Genomic DNA, 23,025 nt, shown 5'->3' with positions numbered 1-23,025 from the left:
CCAATCTCCACTTACACACCTCCAAGGAAAGAGAACCCACAACATCCCTGGGCAACTGATTCCATCACTGAACCTTTATTGTTTAAAAGTTTTCCTATATCTCCACAATATCTCCCTATCTGTACTTTAAAACCTTTATAATAAATATAAAATAAATATGAGTTCTGTCCTCCACTACCAACTGAAATAGTGCCATGCCCTCCTCTAAATGACAAACCTTCAAACCCTTAAAAAGAGTAATCATATCCCCAACACCACCCTCTTCTTCTCCAGGCTGAATACTCCCAATTCCCACAGCCTTTCTCCATAAGGCTTTATTTCCAAACCCCTAATCATCAACATTGCTCTCCTCTGCACCTTCTCTAAAGCTGCTATATCTTTCCTATAAAAAGGCCTCCAGATCTAGTGGATACAGTAGTCCAAATAGGGTCCCACAAGTGCAAAGTATTTGTTGATATACTTTAAGACTGCATGTTCTTTCTTTGCCACTGGTTGCACATACTCAAATTACAGTCCTCCCGGACCCCAAGATCCCATTCACACATGCTACTACCTATAACTAGAAGACTATCCCCGCCCCCCCAACACAATGTGGTACATGAATGTGACATTTTTAATACTCAGATGCAAGACCATACATTTATGTCTATAAAATTGAATCTGGTTCACATTTGCCCATTTTCCCCGTGCATCCAAGTCTGATTGTATTTTATCTCTATCTTCTGGAGTGGATGCTACCCCACTTAATTTGGTGTCATCTGCAAAAATAACAAGTAGTCCCTTCATACCTTCATCTAGATCATTGATAAAAAATATTTTTAAAGCACTCAGCCCAAAACAAAGCACTGCAGCACCCTACTAGATATGACCCTCCAATCAGACAATGAACATTTAGCTACTACTCTTTGGTTATGATTATCTAACACATTCTTTATCCACCTAATCATCCTAAAATCTAATCCACAGCCCTCCAATTTAATGGAGAATTTTATAAAATGCCTTACTAAAATCCAAACATTCAATATCCACTGCATCCTCACAGTCTACCTAATCTGATACCTGGTCAAAAAAAAGGAAATTAGATTAGTCTGATAGAGCCTTTTAAGGACAAGTCCATGTTGACTACTCCTTACCAAGTTATCGACTAGATGTTTAGAAATCAGTCTTTTAAAAATGTGCTCCAAGATTTCCCATGGGACAGAGGTTAAACTGACCAGCCTACAGTTCCCCAGATCATCCTACCTCTCCACTTTAAAAATCAGGACAATATTCATTTTTCTCCAACCATCTGGCACCCCGCCTGTCCTCCCAGAGGCCTTGAAGATAATGGATAACAGCTTTGCCAACTCCCTAGCTAGTTCTTTAAGCACTATCTATCCTGCATTCTGCAGGTCCACCTGGTCAGGTCTCCTCTGGAGCAGTGCCTTCAGGTCTAGAGAGGAAGGTCGATAGGTGCTGGCAGCCAGGAGCTGGATCTGCAGGCAAGGAACTAGAGCTGGCAGACAGCCTTGTGTCTAGTGAGCTGGTTGATCCCAAGCCTTGTCTTAAATAGTCTGGGAAGTAATCAGGCTCAGCTGCCCTGCTGGCAGGTGTTGAGCTCCTGTGGCTGCCCTGTGCTTTGGCCAGGTGGTGAGGAGATGGCCAGTGTTGGGCGTAGCAGTTGATGCACAGGATCCTTACCCAGTGCTGTGCCAAGGCTTCTTACAAATGTAACCAATAAAAACTGTGGCCAATTTTTTCCACTTTTTCTGAAAAATGCTGTGTTTGTGTGTTATTTCAATTCAGATATGTAATTTAAACTAGAATACGTAGTTAGAGAGGATTTGTTCAGGGTGCCCACCTCTGCCCCTCTCCTTGGTGCTGGAGCTGCAAAAGTTGACACTTTCCCCCAAAACTTGCTTTATTCCATCCAAGTGTGCACATTTCCATGACCTGCAAAGGTCATCATGCTCACAATGGCACCATTTTCTAAGCATTTTCCCTGCCACACCACCAGAGAGCTTTTTAAAAAGTAATTGCTACAGCATTACAACACCATAGTTTAGTAATGATCAGTTGCCACTCATCTACTTCCACTTCAAATTTCAACAGAGCCATTAAAGTTCTCTAATGCACATGTAAAGGAAAGAACCACAGAAAAGGGCAATAGGTCACTGCAGCAGCCGTAAGGACCATGGCCTTAAGAGCAGTGTAGATTCCCTGTGCTGTATGTGCAGAAGAGTGAAGGGTATAAAAACAAGGGGGGAAAGTGCAATAAAACTCTACAGGTGGAAGCTCCCTCTTCAGCATGCATGCCTCTGTATTTGCAGCAGCAATGAAATAAAGCAGAGAATCCTTGCCGTGCAGAAGCAGCCTTGGAGTCCCCACTAGGAGCTGTGGATAGCATAGCTGAGGCAGCCATGGTGATTCAGAGCACAGGCCCTGGCCCAGTTCTGGCTTCAAACAGGCAAAGCTGCCATCTGCAATAGGAAAGAATCTTTTGGACCTGCAGTGTCTATACCATTTTGAGAATGTTAACAGAAAAAAAAGCAAGTAAGGGAGACATAAAGAAACAGAGTGTGCTGGACTCCAGATTAGTCTTGCCAAAATCCATAAGGAGCCCGGAGATCCCCTGGGATTACAACTGATCTCTATATGACTGGAGGAAATGGCAGCTTTGAAAGGTGGATTCTGTGGCATTATACCCCACTGAGGTCCCTCCCCTCCCTAAACCCTGTCCTCCCCAGGCCCAGCTCGCAGTTTGGCGGCCCTAGACTCTTCGCCAAGATGACAACATGCACAGAGCGATTTGAGCAATGAAGAACAAAACCCCAAATGTTTGATATTCTTATTCTCCTGCTTCTTTCCTCATTCCCAAGACCCTTCTCTTAAGTTGCTGCTTACCAGAGGTTCGATTGTGAAAATGTTGTTGTTGAAGAGCATGGGGTCCTCGTACACAGCTGCCTGGCGGTTCCGAAAGGTTCGAGTGACTATTGAGAGATGCTCGCGGAGAGTAGGATTCGTGATGCATTCCTGCAGAAACTGATCCACCATGTCCTCTTCTTCAACCTGCATTGACCGGCAGAGCCTAGAGCCAGGGCAAGAGAGGACTCAGTGGGCAATCTGCCTCCAAAGGCTGTTGGTTGCAAGCAGGGGAAGGAGCAAGAGGCAGAATGGTTTCATCTGAGCTATTCCACAACCAGGCTAATAAGGCTCACATTTGCTTTCAGGGCCTCGTGAAAGGGAATGCAGAGCCCTTTCCTCTAATACAAGCAAGTGATAGACCAAGCTGCGACCACAGGCTCCTTCATGGCTTTGAGGTAGGGTCCAAATAGGCAATACATTAGTTTTTTAAAACTTAATTTATACCGCATCTTTCTTCCCAATGAGGACCTCAAGCAGCTTACATTGCTCTTCTCTTTACCACTTTATCCTCACAACAGCCTTGTGAGTGTGTGTGATGGGCCCAACATCACCTAGCAAGCTTCCATTCCACCAGTGGAAATTCCAATCTGGGTCTCCCAAATCGTAGTCCAACACTCTAACAATTACAACCACACTGGAAACTCCACCTGTAAAATGGGGGGGAGGGCACAAATCAGCTCCTGAGTCCACAGGAAGCTTCATCACTCCCTACTTTTCACCTCATGCACTTTTGCTAACAGAAAAGGACTGGGGGGGGGGGGCAGGGGTATGTCTTTATGGCCAGTGCCACATGTCTTCTGGGCAGCTACATGGAACTGGAGAAGCCCCCCATTTCCAGAACTGCTCTCTCTTTCCAATCTCATTGATAATGAACAAGAATGAAATGGCCACATCCATACATTGATGTCCATATGCCTCCGTTCAGCAATGAGGAATGGCAAAGTAAGCCAAGCAAATCCAGCTTGGCATTCCAATGGGAAATCTGCAAGGCAACTCCAGAGTTTTCACATGTATACAGCAGCTTTGAAGGATTTGGGGGGGGGGGTGCAATTAGAAAGTGTGGACATCAGAGGTGCTATACTGGATCAGTTAGCTGGCCTATCTAATCTAGCATCCTGTCTTGGACTGTGGCTCACCACTTGCCCCACAGGAGACAACAAACAGGGCACAGGGGTCAAGACATCTCCTGATGTTGCCTCCTAGCACTGAGATTTAGAAATCTGCTGCCTTTGAATGTGGAGGTTCCCTTTATTCACCATGCTAGTAGCCATGAATAGACCTTTCCTCCATGAATCTAATTCTCTTTTAAAGTCATCTTATGCTCATGGACCTCACTAGGTCCACTGTCAGTGAATCCAAAGATTAATTACTCTTTGAATGAAGAAGTGCTAGCCATGAGTCCAGTAGCACCTTAGAGACCAACAAGATTTTTTTTGGGGGGGGGGGGTTATAAACTTTCAAGCGTCAAAGCTCCCTTCATCAAAATAAATGTTTCATTTTTGTCTCACCTGAACCAACTGCCCATCAGCTTCACTGGACCACCACCCACCCCGCTGAATTCCAATATTATGGGTGACCTGGGTAAAAGCTCCTGACCATTCTCTTTGGCTAACCAGTGAAGAAAAGAGAAGCAATGGCAAAGTAAAAATGAACAGCTCTTGCAATTTTGCACACTTGGGAGTTGCCTCTTTCCTTTGCATGGCACACCCCTGCTCCACCAGAACCTCCTTCATCAAGTTGCCAAGGTGCATAATTAGAGATGCGCAGATTGTGCAGCCTCCCTGAGTTGTCTTTGAAAAGCCCATCTGATTTATTTTCCCTCTTGGATCCTTCAGAGTGAAGAATGACTGTCTAGAGACTTCACTGGGTATGAAGAGCAGAAAGACACTTGGATCTATTGCTAACTACAATTTTTTCAGACTTTTGGCCTGGCTGCTGCCCAGCTGCTGTTTCATTTTCATGCTAAAATCAGAATGTCTTTAAGAAACAGTATATACCCTCCATTCACCTTCTCACAAAGGGTCTGGCCTGGAACTTGCAATCCAAGGATCAGTTTCTTTCAGTCCTTGAAGTACCCACAATGGTACTGCTCTGTGCTCTGGGTTTGGAGCAGGCATGAAACTGAAGACTGGGGCTCTGGGTGTATGGAGTGAAGGAGAAAAAATAGGACTCAGTGGGGAGAGAAGAGCTATAGTGTTTGTAGCTAGTGCAGCAACCAGCCAAAGCTGTGTTTTTCTTTCAGTGAGTTTAGGAATAATTGCACCCTATCTGTTTTTCTGACAGTTGCCTGTAATGTTTGAATTTACCATTTAGAGACTTTCCCTTATATTTTACAGCGTTAAGGAACTGATAATTTATGGACTTTCCCTAAGGTCACAAACCCTTAATGTATTCTACAGCAAAACTTCAAAACGTGTACATTTTTTTAAAAATTACCCAGAACCAGGCACTGCTGAAACCAGCACCACTTTCAAAAACTTACATTTGTTTTTTCTGTTCCTCCTCTGCTTGTGTCACAAAGAACTTCCACTGGAAATGTGCAATGATGTTGCTCCGATTGTGAATAGCTACAGACCTCTGGCTTGCTAAAGTGATGTAGGTCTTCTCAATGGTTAAGGAGCTCTTCTCCAGTCTCACATTAACATCTGCAGCTGCGCCATAAATGCAGACATGGATATCCTCCCCTAGGGGTGAGAGAGCCATATGGAGGATCACTTCAGCTATGACAGGTTTGACTTTTCTAAGAGAGCAGACACAAAACATGCTTGCTTTATCTTGAGAAAGAGAGGGACCCAGTAAGAATCAGGAACAAATGCAAACAGGACAGATCTCAGTTGAAGTAAAGAATAGGCTTGCCAATCCCCAGGTCCCAGCGGGGGTTCTTCTGCTTTCCAAGGCTTCTTCCCGCCCCCAGTCAGCTGGCTGGCAAGGGGAAGTCCCGCCCCCAGAGGACCATGTGCCTTTGGAGGCTTCAGACTCCAATGCAAAGGCTTCCTCTTGGGATGGTATGTCTGTGTTACTTTGAAGAAGTTGGCAGCAACTCGTGAGTAGAGACGCCAATCCGTCATTTCAGAGTCGCCAGAAACGGGGGGGGGGGGAGGGAAACGTCTGCTGAGCACTTCATTATTCCCTATGTGGAGATCGATTCTCATAGGGTATGATGGGGAATTGATTTGGAGGTTTCGGGAGCTCTGGGGGAGCTGTTTTTTGAGGTAGAGGCACCACATTTTCAGTATAGTATCTAGTATCTCTCCCCAAAGTACCCCCCAAGTTTCAAAACGATTGGACCAGGGAGTCCAATTCTATGAGCCCCAAAAGAAGGTGCCCCTATCCTTCATTATTTCCTATGGAAGGAAGACATTTAAAAAGGTGTGCTGTCCCTTTAAATGTGATGGCCAGAACTCCCTTGGAGTTCAATTATGCTTGTCACACCCTTGTTCCTGGCTCCTCCCCCAATGTCTCCTGGCTCCACCCCCAAAGTCCCCAGATATGTCTTGAATTGGACTTGACAACCCTAGTAAAGAACAGGGCTTTTTTGTGGAAAAAGTCCAGCAGGAACTTATTTGCATATTGGTTTACACCCCAGTTGCCAAGCCAGCCAGAACTGTGTTCTTGTGTGTTCCTGCTCAAAAAAAAGGCCCTGGTAAAGGGAACAGAACAACATTGTGGGGAAGAACATCCCTGCAGAACAAACGCTGCACAGGTCCTTGTGCTTCACTCCTCATTCACCTTACTGCAGACTTGGCCTCTGTGGAATCCAAAGGCAATGTCACACAAAGCGAACGCCCCCCCCCCCCGCCCCACAAGGCCTCACTCAACCTCAGACCCTGCAGCAAGACAGAGGGAGTGACACTGCACAAGGGCTGAGGCATCCTTGACCTCTTGAGTACCACCTAGCCCAATGCGATACAATGTCCCATTGAGCCAGCTGTGTCCTTCCACACTGGGAGGAGTCCCTGTTGTGCTGTTATTGCTGCTGTGAATGCAGAGGACTATTCTCTGTGGTACCTCCCCTTGTGCCCACCATACCACCTCCCCACCTGCTGGAATGATTTTGGTTGGCTTTTAAAAAAAATTATTAGAAGTATATATTGGGCACTTTTCTTCCCAGTGGAGACCAAAAGCTACTTAAAACTTTGCTCTCTTTTATTCTCACAACAACCGGCCAAGCGGGGAGAGAATGATGGGCCCATAATCACCCAAGCTAACTTCCATGGCAGAGTGGAGTTTCAAACTGGGCTTTCAAATCCTAGTCTGATGCTCACACCACTACCCCATGCTGGCTTGCTTCTATCTACCATGGATTTCTTTTAGATTGGGAAGAGGCCTGCCAGGGATACTGACCAGGAATACACAGGAAAAACGGTGCTAGGTGTGGATGGGGAGATTTGGAAATCCATGCCTTTCTAACCAAATTTTCCAGAATTACTGGAGCAAACCAGTTTGAGAAACACCAAGACAAACCAGGAAAAACCTCAAAGGACTATGAAGATGGGCTCGGGGAAAGAACTGGAGAGCCAGAGCAGAGTAAATGCTCTGTGGAAGCAACGAAACAGATTAGTGCTGTAGTCATCCTGGAAATGTTTTCTGATGTGAAATATTTCCGCCACTTGGTATTCGTTGAAAGCTTACAGCTGTACAGTGAACCAAGACTTCTGGCTTGCCCTTCTTTACAGGGGACCTCATTATTACAAGAGTGGGTTTGGCCTTCTGAAAAGAAGTTCCTGAAGGAAGAGACTTCAGGCTGCATTCCTTCTGGAACTAAGCAAAGCAGATGGCAGTGCTCCAGAGAGCAGCTGTGCCACCAAGGGGCATGTTCAGCAGGCACAAGAGCTGGGCTGCATCCGTTCAGTTCAATGGCTTTCTCATGCAAACCCCATGAACTGCAGACTGCACAGAACCAGTGCTTGGTGGAGTACGGCACACCCTACAGTGGTCTTAATATTGAATGATCCCCAGGAAGAATGCGCCTTCAAGATGCAACTGACTCACAGCAACCTTTTCTATGGGGCAATCCAGGCAAAAGACAAGCAGATGTGGTTTGCCATAGTCTTCCTTGGTGATCTCCCATCCAAATACTTACTATGGCTGACATTGCTTAGTTCCCTGACAAGCTTGAGTTCATCTGGGCTATTCAAGCTTCTGAGAAGAACATGCCGTCAAGTTACAACCAATACATGGTGACGCCAGGACCATGGCATTTTCAAGGCAAGAGACAAACAGGGGTGGTTTGCCATCGCCTTCCTCTGCCTACCAACCCCAGTCATCCTTGGTGGTGTCCCATCCAAGTACTGATTGCAGCTAACCCTGCTTAGCTCCAAAATCCTGATGAGCTCAGGCCAAGCTGGGCTATTCAGGTTGTTGATCCTCAGGCATTTTTCTGCTCTCCTGCAGCAGGAAGGGCAAAGGCTAAAAGAAAAGGAGACTGTCTGATTAGTCTGTGCTCACCTGTATCATAATGCACTACCAGGTCCTCACAGTGATTACCGGTCTCTTGTGGTAGAAATTCAACTATGAACTGTGTGGTCTCCCCAACTCCAAGGGTCCCAGTGGAGGGCTCAACAGAGAAAGGGCTGCAGTACAAAGAAGAAGAAATCTGAGCATGTCACTGCGGGGGTTTTTCCTACAAGTATGTTGGGCAGCCCTTTTGATATGCTAATATATATCCTTTGAGCTTATCACAATGTGGGGGGTGGGGCGGGAATATCCATTCTCTAACAACACGGCCAATCTCCTGACTAGTTTCGATCCCTGAATATGCCAGCAAACAAACAAAGTTGAAAGGAAGAAAAGGCTATGCTTCCTTTTTATTATTTGAAAATCTAAACATTGCATAAGGGGAGATTGCACCATGCACAATTTTCTTTCTACTGGTGACCAGCATTTTCAGTGAATAGGGCAACATAAATATTTTCCAGCTGCAGTAGATACACAGAGGTATGAGGGTATGCATTTATGTATACCAAAACTGGAAAATACATGCTCTAGTTTTAACACAAAATGGCTACCACACAAATCACGAGGATTGTGGGTAGTGCACTTTCTCCTTACACGTGTGGAAAAGTTAATCATAACGCTTGAACAGGGCTCTGTGGGGTACAGCTAAGTACAAAGACAAGAAGACTCTTCTTTTTAACCTAAATGAGGATTAAAACATTAAGTAATAACATTAAGTAATTATACAACATTGAAACACAAACAACTAAAGAATTCAGTCAGCATGGATGTGACAAGCAGCAACTGGTGAAGAACAGACCCTGGGGCTCTTATTACTGCACACTTGCCTGAGGTCCATGGTGTTTGTACACTGCTCAACCCATGGTGCGTGCAAATGTTCGGTAAAAAGTTGACTACTGGTGGCAGGCCTCCCTGCAGGCACTGGTGTAATCCAGGTCCCATTTGTACAGCTCTGACAAGTTTTATGCTATTGCCCTGGCTGGAACAGTGAGTCACTGCTGCTTGCCCTGTCCCCTCATGTGTCTCGATCCTCACCTCCTTTCCCTGCCACACTGTTGTTATTAGGAGACAGTTTCAGAGGACAGCCATGTTGGTCTGCAGTAGGAGAGCTAAATTCGAGTTCTGCAGCACCTTAGAGTAGGTTTGCCAGCTCCAAGTTGGGAAGCACCTTGAGATTTTGGGGGTGGAGCCTAAGGAAGGCAGGACTTGGGGAGGGGAGGAACTTCAATGGGATTTATCATAACCTTCCAAAGCACCCCTTTTCTGCAGGTGAATTGACGTCTGTAATAGGGTTCCCTGCTCCTGGTAGGGGTTTCTTTGATTTCAGGGCCTCTCCAACCCACTGCCACAGAACTGGCCAGTGGGGGGAGCCCTGCCCCCAAAGAGCACTGGTGCTCCAAGATGTGCCTGGTACAATGACATCAGACAGAAGAGATATAATTGTGCCAGACACGTCATGGGGGGATGCTCTAGCACTTGGAAAAAGCCTCTATGATAACCATAGAGGCTTTTTTTCTGAGAGCTAGAGCATCCCATCTGCAATATGCCTGGTGTGATTATGTCACATCTGGGTGACGTCATTGTGCCATGCATGTGAAGTGTGTGTGAGGAAGATCCCCTGTCCAGAGGCAAGTAAGACCTTTTACAGGGTGTGAGCTTTCAAGAGTCAAAGCTCCTTTCATCAGATAGGGACAAAAGGAGCTTTGACTCTCAAAAGCTCACCCCCCCATATCTTGTTGGTTCATAAAGTGTCACTGAACTCAAATCTTGCCACTGTTATTAGGAGCAGGCCTTTTTTTTGAGCAGGAACATACAGGAATGCAGTTCTGGCTGGTTTGGTTTCAGAGGGTGTGGCCTAATATGCAAATTAGTTCTTGCTGGGCTTTTTCTACAAAAAGGCCTGCTTGAAAAAATGGTGATGTCAGGGTGTGTGGCCTAATATGCAAATAAGTTCCTGCTAGGCTCTTACTACAAAGCCCTTGATTAGGAGAGTGTTCGTGGAGCAACCTTCCTCATGACCCAGTCTCCCTTAAAAATCTATCCATTGTGGGGCTGAAGGAAGGGGCCAGCAAGGACCTGCTCTACTGTTACAAAGGTCTGGAGGCTTTATCTTTTGGGGGAACTTCACCCTTTCCCAGTTCTGCGGGCCCTGGGACATGGCTTCAGCTGCCCGTTACCTGCCTCCTGCAACACTAGACCTGTCTGGATGCCAAATGAGAGACCTCATTGCCATTGTTTCAAGACTGTACCTACTGTGGGGGATGAGGAGCTAATTTTTCAGGTTTTCAGCATCTCTTTCTCACCCGCAGTACAATTGTGAATTGCATGCGCTGTTACTTTTCATTATTCTAGCACCATGATTGCACCTTATTAATAGCTCTTCATTCCGTGGGGTGAGCACCCCTGCTTTGACTGGTCACAAGGGCATCTTATATTGGGCACTGCTGTCATTCCTCCAGCCCTGGAAAGCTACTAGTGCCAACGATATTAGCCAGTCAACAAATGCCCATTGGTCAATAGCAGACTTGTCAACTAACAATGCTCAAAATATACTCATGAATGACAACTTGGTGATAGACTTTTCAGCTGCCTCTTTTTCCCCCTTTTTGGTTCCTGTCCTCTTCATCTGATGACCAGAAGCCATTATTTCACCTGGCTTGACTGATAATTAGCCATCTCTGCAGCCCAAGAAATATAATTGGTGTTAAATAAAGGTTAGGACCTCACAGGGGACTCAGAAAGCCCTGAGCTGAGGCCAACTCACTGCAAAATCTTTTATCCAAGGATGGGGCCCCTCGAAAGCTCCTTGGCCATGATCCTACAGAGAGGGATGATGTGTTTTCTCTAAAGAGAAATGTTCACAACTTCTTCCTATAACACCTTTTAAACTATCTGTTCTATACTAACAAGCCCAGCTACGGGGCAAGAAGCTACAGGGCTAGTTGCCGGAAGGCCTTTGTTCTCTCTTTGTCAGCACAGACTTTTATGCTCGCTGAGAATTCAAAATGACATTTGGGACTGCGAGTGGAGAAATGAGAGAGGACATCTTGGATTCATTTCTTTTTCTTTTCCACTTTAACTAGTGATTATATCTTTTTAAAAACGGTTTTAGGGTTTGCTTCTGGTCCGAGGTTTGTTTTATGGACTTTGAATGCTATATTTATGTCTCTGACATACCTTTAATGGCTTTATTGTCAACGTGTGATTATTTTATTTGTAGCTGAGGTAGCACAACCTCTTAAATAAACAAATAATATTGCATTCAGGGCTATGTGTTCAGTCTGAAAGATACCTCTTTTCTATCACAGTGCTCAGCTGGATAAAGTGGAAAAGGGGATAACAGTCTGTTCCATTGCTAATCAAATCTAAGCCCCACATGTGATATCAGAATTGCAGTCAGGAAAGCTCCTACTTACATAGAGCTCCAACATACAAATATATTGTATTGTTGTTAATAAAACATTCCTGAAGCAACTTCCACAATGCACCTAAGCAATATAGAAAAACAATACAAAAACGTAAAAGGTAAGAGCTGATTAAAACCCATCAAAACCAATGGTTCAAGTGGATGAAAGTAGAAATGCCATATGGCCAATGTGTGCAACAGGCTGCTGGACTAGATGAGCCACTGTTCTGATCCAGCAGGCTTCTTGTGTGCTTATGTTGCTAAAGCAAAGCTAATCAGCAATAGATTTGAAAGGGAACAGGAGTCCCTTTCTGGTCCCCAACCAAGTAGCAACCGACACTATCAACTGCCTGGAAGCAAACCAGTAGCCAGTAAGGTTCTCTTAAAATTGTTGAGATATTATCCCCATGACTGACATCTGCAAGTATTTTCATTGCTACCTTTTTGTACCAGTAGAAGCTTCTGGACAATCTGCAAAGCAGCTCTATACACAGTATATTGCCAGTAGTCTAACATGTAAGTAAACTGAGCATGAATAACTGTGGGTAAATGCGGCATATTGAGGCCACTACTAGCAAACAGCAAAAACTGGCTACAAGGCACTATGAGGCATAAAGAAGACCTCCACTAGGGTGGCCAGACCGTCCCGGTCACCCGGGAAAGTCCCGGTTCTGGCCCCCAATTCCCGCCTCCCGGGCTGGCTATACCGGGACCATTAAAAGTCCCGGTTTAGCCAGCGGGGAACCGGCGGGCCGCTGCGCGCGGGCGGGGGAAGGCGGCGAGTGAGGGAGCCAGCGTCCCTGCGCGTGCGCACGGCGGTGTGGGCGGGGCTCTGCTCATGCGCGGGGCCCGCCACAACGCCGTGCGCACGCGCAGGGACGCTGGCTCCCTCACTCATCGCCTTCCCCACCCGCGCGCGGGGCCCGGCGGCGGCCGGGGAGGCGGCGGAGAGGCCGGCGCTGGTCCCTGGAGGCCCTCCAGAGACCAGCGGAGGTGGCGGAGAGGGCGGCGCTGGTCCCTGGATGCCCTCCAGCGATCAGCGCTGGCCTCTCCGCCGCCTCCCCGGCCTCCGCAGCCGCCGCCAGCCGCCGCTGCGCCTCCTGGCGCAGGAAGGAAGGAAGGAAGCCCCGCCCGCCCGGAGGGGGAGGCCGCCACCCGCCCTGGAAGAAGGTAAGCAGGCAGGCAGGGAGGGAGGGGGGCCGAAAGCGGGGGGGAGGCGGCTGGCGGGAGGAGGCGGCCTTCCTTCCTTCCTTCCTTCCTTCCTTCCTTCCTTCCTTCCTTCCTTCCTTCCTTCCTTCCTTCCTTCCTTCCCTCCCTCCCTCCCTCCCTCCTCCCTTCCTTCCTTCCCTCCCTCCCCTGAAGCAGCCTGTCGGTCACTTCCGGGTTCCTGTCCTGCATCTCGACCTGTGTTATTAGTGACAGGCTGCTTCGGCATGCTGCTGCGCCGGCCCCCTGGGTCCCACAACGATGGGACCGATGCCACAGGGACGGGCTCGAAACACTCTATAACCCCTCAAAAGAACAGCAGTCTAGCTCGCTTCCCCTGAGCCCTGCCGCCATAAGCCTCAAGGGGGCTCATTTTGCGGCATCTCCCGGCGGGAGGGTGGCACCTGCACGGGACACATATCAAATGAAAGAGGGGGCACAGGGCTATCAGAAACAGCCGGCGGAGGGAGTCGGGAGACCACCCCACTGGGGGATCCACACCCCGAAAGTGATGAAGGTGGCGCAGATAGAGCCAACAGAGCAAACAGGACAAAATAAATAGGCTGCATTATGCAGCACAGTCTCACTGGAATCTCACTGGAATCTGACTGGCTTCTCAGCGTGGAACCCGTTCTCTCTAGTCTTCTCACTTTGAAAAAAGTAAAAAAAGAGTTTTATTTAACTTTATTTCCCCTTTTCCCTCTCTATAAATAATCTTGGTGTTTCCGGCGGTGATATTTGGGGGATTTTTGGGGACGTCACAGGAAGTGCTGTGAAGTCACTTCCTGTTTCCGACAGTGGCATTTGGGGGAAATGATGTCATTTGGGGGAAATGATGTCACAGGAAGTGATGTCACTTCCCGCTTTCGACAGGTGGCACGGGGGGGAAATGATGTCACAGGAAGTGATGTCACTTCCTGTTTCCGGCTGGTGGCGTGCCATCACCAGAAGTGCCGTCGCCGGAAGTGACGTCACTTCCTGTTTCCGGCGGTGGCGTGACATCGCCGGAAGTGGCGTCACCGGAAGTGACATCACTTCCTGTTTCCCCCTCATTCCTTCCCCCCTTAAGGTGTCCCTGGCTGGCCTGCAGAAATTATGGCCACCCTCCTCCACACACCTCCATAGGCAACTGAATCAAGTATCACTCCCAAATTGTACACCAACTCTTGCTGTCCAGCACAGTCTAGCTCTGAAAACCTGGATTGGGTCTTATATTAGCCAATAGCACCTCAGCTTGTCTGGATTGAGTTTCAATTACTGGCCCTCATCTAAGAACATTCCTGCATCCAGATGACAGTTCAGGACATCCATTGTCTTACCTGACTCATTCAAAATGAAAAGTAATTGGGTGCTGTCCACATATTAATTATGCTTCACTCCTGTTCTGAAGACCACGTCTTCTAGCACTTTCAAGTAAGGTGTGGGGATAAAATGGAACCCCGCAGACCCCATGTTGCAAACACCATGGGGCCAAACAGATGCCCCCTGCACCACTTTTTTTGAACTGATTGGTCAAACAGTAACAGAACTACCAAAGCACAGTGCTCCTGATACCCATCTCAGCCCCCCAGTTCAGAAGTCAATGTTATCTGAGGCCACTGAGAGGCCCAGAAGGAGAATCAACAGGATCATATGACCCTCCACCCCACCCCAGATGAAAATCATCTGTCAAGGCAACTATGACAGTTTGTCAAAACTGGTGCAGATTTCAGAAACAGGTTCTGATAACCCAGTTGTTTGTGTAACTTTGGGGGTTTGCCTATGATTCTATGAATTCTGGGCAAAGTTCCATTAATACCCTAAAGCAGAAATCCAGATTGGAACATTTTTAAAATTCAAAAAGGCAAAAATGCTATAGACATGCATACATTTAAAAAGCTCAAAACACATTTACAGTATCCTGAGCCTCTGTTCAATCTATGACTGTATGAAGCTTTTGTTTAATGTACTGCTCACTTCATTTCATGTAGCCCTTTACCAACTTTGTGACTGACCCAAATTCCAGCTCCTCAATGATTAAGCGCAAAAGGGGACATCTTGCAACAGCCTGCGCCATAAAAAGCTCCTGCTTGTGATCTGCTTCACTTAAACCACTGTTTGATGTTCTGGCACGTAATCTAGGCCATTGCTCGCTTGTGTTTCAATATTCATAGGATTTCTGGCCTTGACAGAAAAATCAACATCTTACCTCTTTGTAGTGATTTGGTAGCGGGCTTCTCGGTTCCCAATGTTGCGAACCAGCAGTGTTTTCTGTGTGTTGTACTTGACTCGGGCAGGTAGAAAAATTCAGTTGGTCAGGGAAGTCCAGAATGCCTCTGGCTCCAATTGCTCGGATAGGCACAATAAATTTTTCCCTTTCAGTAATGCAGGTCACTTCATGCAAGTAATCCTATGCAGAAAGAAAAGGATGCATAGGATCTCTTTCTGTTCAGGGATCTGAACTCGGCTAGCAGGTCTGTCACACTGGATAAGAGTCTTTTTTCCTCTGTACTCTATTTCTTGTACTTGGAAATAAAGCAATATTACAAAAACAATGTAAGTTACTCTTGTTCTCTACTCCAAAGAGAACCTATCCAAGCAAGAGTGCCTTAAATTTCTCACTGCTCCAGGGAAGTGGAGACCAGAAAATCAAATATAAGGGAACCAAGAGGAAGGTGAGCATGAAGCAAAAGAGGCACAGGACTTGGTAACATGTGAGCTGGCCTCCAGGCGGTTCTGTTCTCCATTCTCTTGCATGGTATCTACAGTCTTAAAAGAGCAACTGCTGTTTCTCCACTATGAGAGGTGATACTGTTACCTTGTTCTCCTCTGGAGTGAAGAGGATGCGGAATGTAGATGGCATGCCAGGCGCAACTTTGTTGCACACGTTATTGGGGCTAATGACTTGGAAGTAGGGCGAACTCTGCAGGACCACTTTCACCAGCCTGGGGATCTACAGAAAACAGAGACACGAAGAAAATGAATGTTATGTATTTACATAATTTATGTCCTGCTAAGTCTCAAAGAACCTTACATATTTTTTTAATGTCCTGATAAAACCCTTCAGATGCAAACCACAATAACCACATGAGAAGTGTTGAAACTTCAGGTTAGGAAAACAGCATGTGGCACATACGAGGAGAGAGGTCTGAAGCTTTTCTTCCCATGGCTCTTTTCCCAACCAGAAGCAACCCTCCAGAGCTGCCATTTGCCCTGTGGGGAAAACTTAAGTGTGCTGATGGTTTAGATGTAACATTCCCCAGCAGCACAAACAGTGGCGTCCTTGGGCTCATTCAGGCAGTGAAGATCCCCACATGCCACAATCCTGATAGCAGCTGTCGGGAAAGGGAAGAGCTGCTGGCAATCAAAGTAGGCAATTCTGGGCAAGAAGAACCGATTGGTCTAACTTAATATAAAGGAGCTTTAAACACAGAGATGGAGCCATGGGCTTCATTTCTTGCATTTATATCCTGCCTTTCTTCCCAATGAGGACCCAAAGTGGCTTACAACAGGGGTGGCCAGTGGTAGCTCTCCAGATGTTTTTTGCCTACAACTCTCATCAGCCCCAGCCATTGGCCATGCTGGCTGGAGCTGATGGGAGTTGTAGGCAAAAAACATCTGGAGAGCTATTGTTGGCCACCCCTGGCTTACAACATTCGCCTCTCCTTCATTTTATCCTCAAACCAACCCTGTGAAGATCAGGTTAAGCTGAGGGAAAGTGACTGGCCCCAAGTCACCCAGCCAGCTTCTTTGGCAGAGTGGGGGATTCGAATCTGTATCTCCCAGATCTTAGACCGATTCCCCACTAGTTGCCCCACCTCTTTTCACGTCCCCTCTGTGGCAGGCAGAAACTGGTTTTCAGAAGATCCTGCCTGCTGCGGAGGGAACTTGAAAAGAGGTGGGGCAACTTGCCACTCCGGGGCAGCTTGTGCGAAATCCAACAGAAGCGCTACGGGAAAAGAAGCAACAAGACCGGAACAAGGCTAGTGGGGAATCGGTCTTAGCCTCACATTCTAACCATTACACTGTACTGTCTCTCAAGGCTGTAGATTAAGGTACAAAAAAGCATAGCTAATTGGTGTGAGCTGGGGAAATAGGAAAAACAAAGGGAGGTACAGATAGAAATCATCAAATTGTAGTAGAAAATAGGGATATGTTATTATCTAAACTTCAAAACAGTTTCCCCTATGCATTCAGGTATCATAATCTAGAAATAACTCAAAAGCTTGCAGCACATGGTGACAGTGGAGTTAGTATGCAGGTCACAAGCAACTTTCAAACTGCTTCCCTTTCTCTGAAAATCGAGCAAAACAGACCACAGGGCATAGGGCCATCATCTGGATACTGAGTTAAACAGCAATGCCTCTGGTAGTTTGTTATGACCACACACAGCAAACATCATAGCAACTGTGGACTAATCAGCCATGATGAACTCATATTAAACATTATACTCCCAACAAACACCATCAGGCTCCTTTCTCTAACTGAAGGCTGTTTCTAAAATGGCATTAGCTTCCAGTTGTGACCACCTCCATTTGGGCATAAGGGAAAAGACCAATTCTGGAATCTGCTGCACCTGTTTTTCCCCTCATACAGAACTAACTGCAGCTTTTGAGGGGTGTTTTTTAAATCACGCAGGAAACTTGGGAAGGAGGGGACAAACAACAATTTCCCCCCATCTTCCAAGTTTGTGGGGCTGTTAAAAACAATTAAAAATCATAAATCACCAATCTTTCCTAATTAGGTCTGTAGATATAGTATCCCACATCTGTAGGATTTATCATCAGGTGTTTGATAAACAGCAGTGCCCACCCAGTGAAGTGAAGACACAGATCAACAAGGCCAGTCTGGTACCCAGGGACAGACTGCTACAGGGCAGACCCCAAAGGGAGGGGAATAGATCACCACCCACAGCCCCTGGCTCAGACTGCACCAGTGCTTTACCAGTGATCCACAGCCCATACTGGATAACAATTGTTCCTCTCTCTTGGACCTTTCCTTGCTTACCCAATTTAAAATAGTTATGTAGCTGAAGCCATGGACTACATCTGCCCATGCTGCCTAACCAGCCTAGTGCCACCTGTTGCCCGGTATCCACTGGGGCAACACTATTACTGGGCTTTATGATATTAGACATAAATAATCAGGAATGCATGTAAATGCATCAGCTTGCAGGTGCATCTGACATCAAGAAAACTAATATTCAGAAGTCAGTGGGAGAACGTTTCAGACTCCCAGAAACCGTGGGAGCTGTTGTGAAAGTCACCGTTCTCCAGTGAAAAAATTTCAAAGGGAACATTAAATGGCTGGATTAGAATCCATCAAGAAATCTGACACCATATCCCCAAGGGTTTAACAAGGATTTGGGAATCTCTCTGCCATAACAGGTGCGAATTATCTTAATAAAAGGCATTAAGTAGCTTGACACAAGTAGGGAAATCATGATATTGCCTGTTACTGCCATTGAAAAGAGTCTCCATACTTTTATTCATTATATTGAATTTTATATCCTTAAGCATCAACTAATTCCTGTAGTCCATAGCCATTTGACCCTGCTAATTTAAAAAAAAACCTTCCTAAGTTCACATTTAAATGTATGCCTAATAAGGCCCAATTACATACAGCTGATAAAATGCATTTTATCTCTCTAAAGCTTATCTTCAATAAAAAAAAATTGAGAGTTATTAGGATACCATTGGCTTCCTGTCTATTTCTGCTGCAACAGGTTAACACTGCTACTCCTCTGGAACTATTTGCTGGTCTTTCCTTTTTGTATTATTAATACAATAATAGTGACCAACTGTATTAAGGTCCAAGGGCTGCCAAGCATTGAGGGTCTTTTTATATATTGTATTTACTGTGTTGCCTTGACTGGATAGCTCAAGCTAGCCCAGATTCATCAGATCTCAGAAGCTGAGCAGGGTGAAGACCTGGTTAGTACTTGGTTGAGAGACCACCAAGGAAGTCTAAAGCTCCTACACAGAGGCAGGCAATGGCAAACTACCTCTACTTATTTCTCGCCTAGCAAACCTCACAAGGTGCAGGAAGGATCACCATAAGTCAGCTGTGACTTGATGGCAACCCCACCCAACATTATTGGGTTGCTTACAAGCCATGTGGAGGATCCCCCCATCCCTGGGGAGTGTCATGGTTCCGTGGCAGAGCATTTGCTTGGTGTGCAGAAGGTCCCAGGTTCAATCCTTGGCATCTCCAGTTTAAAACATATTGGTTAGTATGTGATGTGAAAGCCCTCTCCCTTAGATCCTGAAGAGCCAGTGCCAGTCTGAACAGACAATACTGGCTTTGATGGACCAATGGTCCTCATTCGGTGTAAGACATTCCTGTGTTCAGATGTTCAGCATGAACTCATTTGCATATTAGGCCACACCCCCTGACACCACCATTGTTTCACACAGGGCTTTTTTTTGTAGAAAAAGTTTTTCTCTTAATCAGGAAACCATTTGCCAAGAGCTGAGGTTTAGAAATGCTTAAATAAAGAATATCATTGAGAGAATCCACTGTGATCTTCCAAAATCAAAATGTGGTAGGTTTCATCTCTTGCATCACAGTAGCTTAATCTGGACATAATTGCTAGGTTGCAAAGAGATTGCTAGGAAGGGTATGGCTGTGGCTCAGACACAGAACATCCATTCTACATGCAGAAGGTCCCCAATTCAATCCTGTGCACTTCCCATGAAAAAGACCCTAGAGCGACGTTGCCCATCACTATAGAGAAAAATGACCTTGATAGAACAATGGTATAGGGTAGCTTCATGTGTCTTAAACTGGGGCTTGCATTCCAGCCAGGGCCGGCTTGCCCACGAGGCAAACTAGGCGGTTGCCTAGGGCACTGGGAGGTAGGGGCACTAAACTGGCAAATGCCTACTTCGCCCGCCTGCCTGCCTCCCTCCTCCCCACTGCTGCCACCCACAGTGCTGCAAGGTAGCACCACGCTCCATTGCAGCCCGCCCCACCTGCCCCCATGCCGTGTCATGGCTGGTGCTTTTGGGCTTCAATGCGGCTGGTGCGGCATCTAATCTTTTGAAGAGCCCACAAGAGGAGACTTTGCTCCTCTTCACTTCCAGCTCTGGGAAGGAGGGGGAGCGAACTCTCCTCCCGTGGGCTCTTCAAAGGATAAGATACTGCACCAGCTGCATTGAAGCCGGTAAGGACCAGCCTTGCAGCGCAGGGCGGGGGGGCACAGAGTGCGGTGCTGCCTTGCAGTGCCACAAAGGGAGGGAGGGCTGCGGTGACCATGGTGGTGGGGGTTAGGACCAGCCTTGGCGGGGGGGGGGCGGTTATGGAGTGTGGTCCTTCCTTGCAGTGCCACGAAGGGAACATAAGAACATAAGAGAAGCCATGTTGGATCAGGCCAATGGCCCATCCAGTCCAACACTCTCTCTCTCTATATATATATATATACACACACACACACACACAGTGGCTAATAGCCACTGATGGACCTCTGCTCCATATTTTTATCTAAACCCCTCTTGAAGGTGGCCATGCTTGTGGCCGCCACCACCTCCTGTGGCAGTGAATTCCACATGTTAATCACCCTTTGGGTGAAGAAGTACTTCCTTTTATCCGTTTTAACCTGTCTGCTCAGCAATTTCATCGAATGCCCACGAGTTCTTGTATTGTGAGAAAGGGAGAAAAGTACCTCTTTCTCTACTTTCTCCATCCCATGCATTATCTTGTAAACCTCTATCATGTCACCCCGCAGTCGACATTTCTCCAAGCTAAAGAGCCCCAAGCGTTTCAACCTTTCTTCATAGGGAAAGTGTTCCAGCCCTTTAATCATTCTAGTTGCCCTTTTCTGGACCTTCTCCAATGCTATAATATCCTTTTTGAGGTGCGGCGACCAGAACTGCACACAGTACTCCAAATGAGACCGCACCATCGATTTATACAGGGGCATTATGATACTGGCTGATTTGTTTTCAATTCCCTTCCTAATAATTCCAAGCATGGCGTGGCCTTTTTTTATTGCAAATGCACACTGTCTTGACATTTTCAGTGAGTTATCTACCATGACCCCAAGATCTCTCTCTTGGTCAGTCTCTGCCAGTTCACACCCCATCAACTTGTATTTGTAGCTGGGATTCTTGGCCCCAGTGTGCATTACTTTGCACTTGGCCACATTGAACCGCATCTGCCACGTTGACGCCCACTCACCCAGCCTCAACAGATCCCTTTGGAGTTCCTCACAATCCTCTCTGGTTCTCACCACCCTGAACAATTTAGTGTCATCTGCAAACTTGGCCACTTCACTGCTCACTCCCAACTCTAAGGAGGTCTGCAGGGGCAAGAGGTAGGCAGGGAGCCTGCCTGGAGTCCCACATGCCCTCAGGCTGGCGCTGATTCCAGCAACAGCCAGTCAGGATAGAAACAGGACTCCTCAGAAGGCAGCATGACCTCTAGTCAGAGCTTCTGACAAATAGGCCACCAGCAACATTCAGGCAGGTTTGATGCTGTTCCCCTGCAGCCCAGCCAGCGCACCTCCTTAGGCTCATTTGCTAGTCTGCTGGCTAAATTTCCAGCATATCAAGCTATTAATTCTTTATTAAGCACTTAGAAGGCAGCATGTGGTGCAGAGAGTAAGAGAGACAGGCCCCCAGACAATAATGGCTTACGACAATAGAGAAGATATAAAACGAACAGGTGATGGCCATGGGGTGGAGACTGGCAAACAAATCAATCCTGATTCCAATTTTCCAAATGACCACAGAGTTGTTTTGAGGAGTGGGAGATGCCACAAAGAGAGCTGATGATGCAGCCAATGAACTGATAGAGCATCTCATGGAATACGCAGCACCCCCACAGGCTATTCTGAAATCAACCACTGCTATGTAAAGTGGGTGGCTCTTGTTGCCAATCACATAAGGAGCACAACAGAGCCATGCAGGGGCAAGGTGGAAGGGTCCCTGGGTATGCAGAAATATTGTTGTCCCCAGTCTGTCACAGTCTTTTCCATCTTGGCACTGGAACGAGCCCTCTTCTGCAGTTTCACAAGTAAACAGGTACATAACCATCACCAAAATAAGAGGTGGGGAGTCAGCAGAGGACGCATACTTAGACCCAGGGAATTTTTTTGTAGAAAAAGCCCAGCAGGAACCCATTTGCATATTAGGTCACACACCCTGACACCAAGACAGCTGGAACTGTGTTCCTGTGTGTGCTCAAAAAAAGCTTTGCTTAGGCCAGGACCCCCAGTCAATAATCTCTCTTGCCTGGTTCCTTCCTCTATCTGGCCTCTTGTCTTCCTACCTGAGTGGATTAACTTCCTGAAAATCTCTGCTTGAAGTGACTTCTTTTATAGCGGTAACAGTACTGGATAGTATTTGATGGCCGCTTGAGATTTGTGTTATTCCCTCCAGTAAAGTTATATCTGATTCTACTTTCATCCACCCTTTCATGGCACCTTTTCTCTAGAGCAGAGGTGTCAAACATGTGACCTGAGGGCCAGATCAGTCCCCTGGAGGGTTCCTATCAGGCCTGTTATTGTCATCTGCTTCCTTCTCTCTCACTTTCTTCTGTATCACAGCTTGCTTTGCCAGGCTTGCTCAATCAAGCTACAGAGCAAAGCCTCTATTTCCTCCATTGGCTGACCAGCACATGAAGCAACTTATGTACAAAAGTTCACAATGCCCAGCCATTTTATGTTTCCCCCTGGGTCTTAGGCTCAAAGCATTGACCATGAGATTTCTGTAATGAATATCAATAAATCAAAAGTAGGTTTGCAACAGACACACACCTGAACAACACCCGAACAGCATACTCAAGATTGCTACAGCACAAACATTGTCTCCAGATTTTGATGCAATAATTCAGAGCAAGAGGTGTCCGTTTTCAGAAACTGTTAAATAAAATACTGCAAGAGCGCTAATCTTTTAGGCATATTTTATTTTAAGTTTTTAAAAAAATCTTTAATTGTGTTTGTCTCTGTCCTTTATAAAGTTTATATCTCCGCTGCCTAGCATTACATTTTATGACACACATGGCCTGGCCTGACAAGGTCTCATTTATGTCAGATCCGGCCCTGATAACAAATTAATTTGACACCCCTGCTC

General features: G+C 46.5%; 1 protein-coding gene across 1 annotated transcript in view; it reads right to left on the bottom strand.

The window, feature by feature from the left end:
- The window catches only part of HYDIN (HYDIN axonemal central pair apparatus protein), a 234,138-nt gene that overhangs the window by 199,856 nt on the left and 11,257 nt on the right, over window positions 1-23,025 (bottom strand). Inside the window, 6 exon segments of the mRNA XM_060253816.1 lie at window positions 2,884-3,067; window positions 5,387-5,588; window positions 8,353-8,477; window positions 15,162-15,241; window positions 15,243-15,362; window positions 15,771-15,905. Of these exon segments, the coding sequence (XP_060109799.1) occupies window positions 2,884-3,067; window positions 5,387-5,588; window positions 8,353-8,477; window positions 15,162-15,241; window positions 15,243-15,362; window positions 15,771-15,905 (846 nt within the window).

The sequence above is a fragment of the Heteronotia binoei genome, chromosome 14 (genome assembly GCF_032191835.1).
Source record: "Heteronotia binoei isolate CCM8104 ecotype False Entrance Well chromosome 14, APGP_CSIRO_Hbin_v1, whole genome shotgun sequence".
Classification (NCBI taxonomy): domain Eukaryota; kingdom Metazoa; phylum Chordata; class Lepidosauria; order Squamata; family Gekkonidae; genus Heteronotia; species Heteronotia binoei.
Note: the sequence above shows the minus strand (reverse complement) of the source record. Positions and strands in the feature narration are given on the sequence as shown.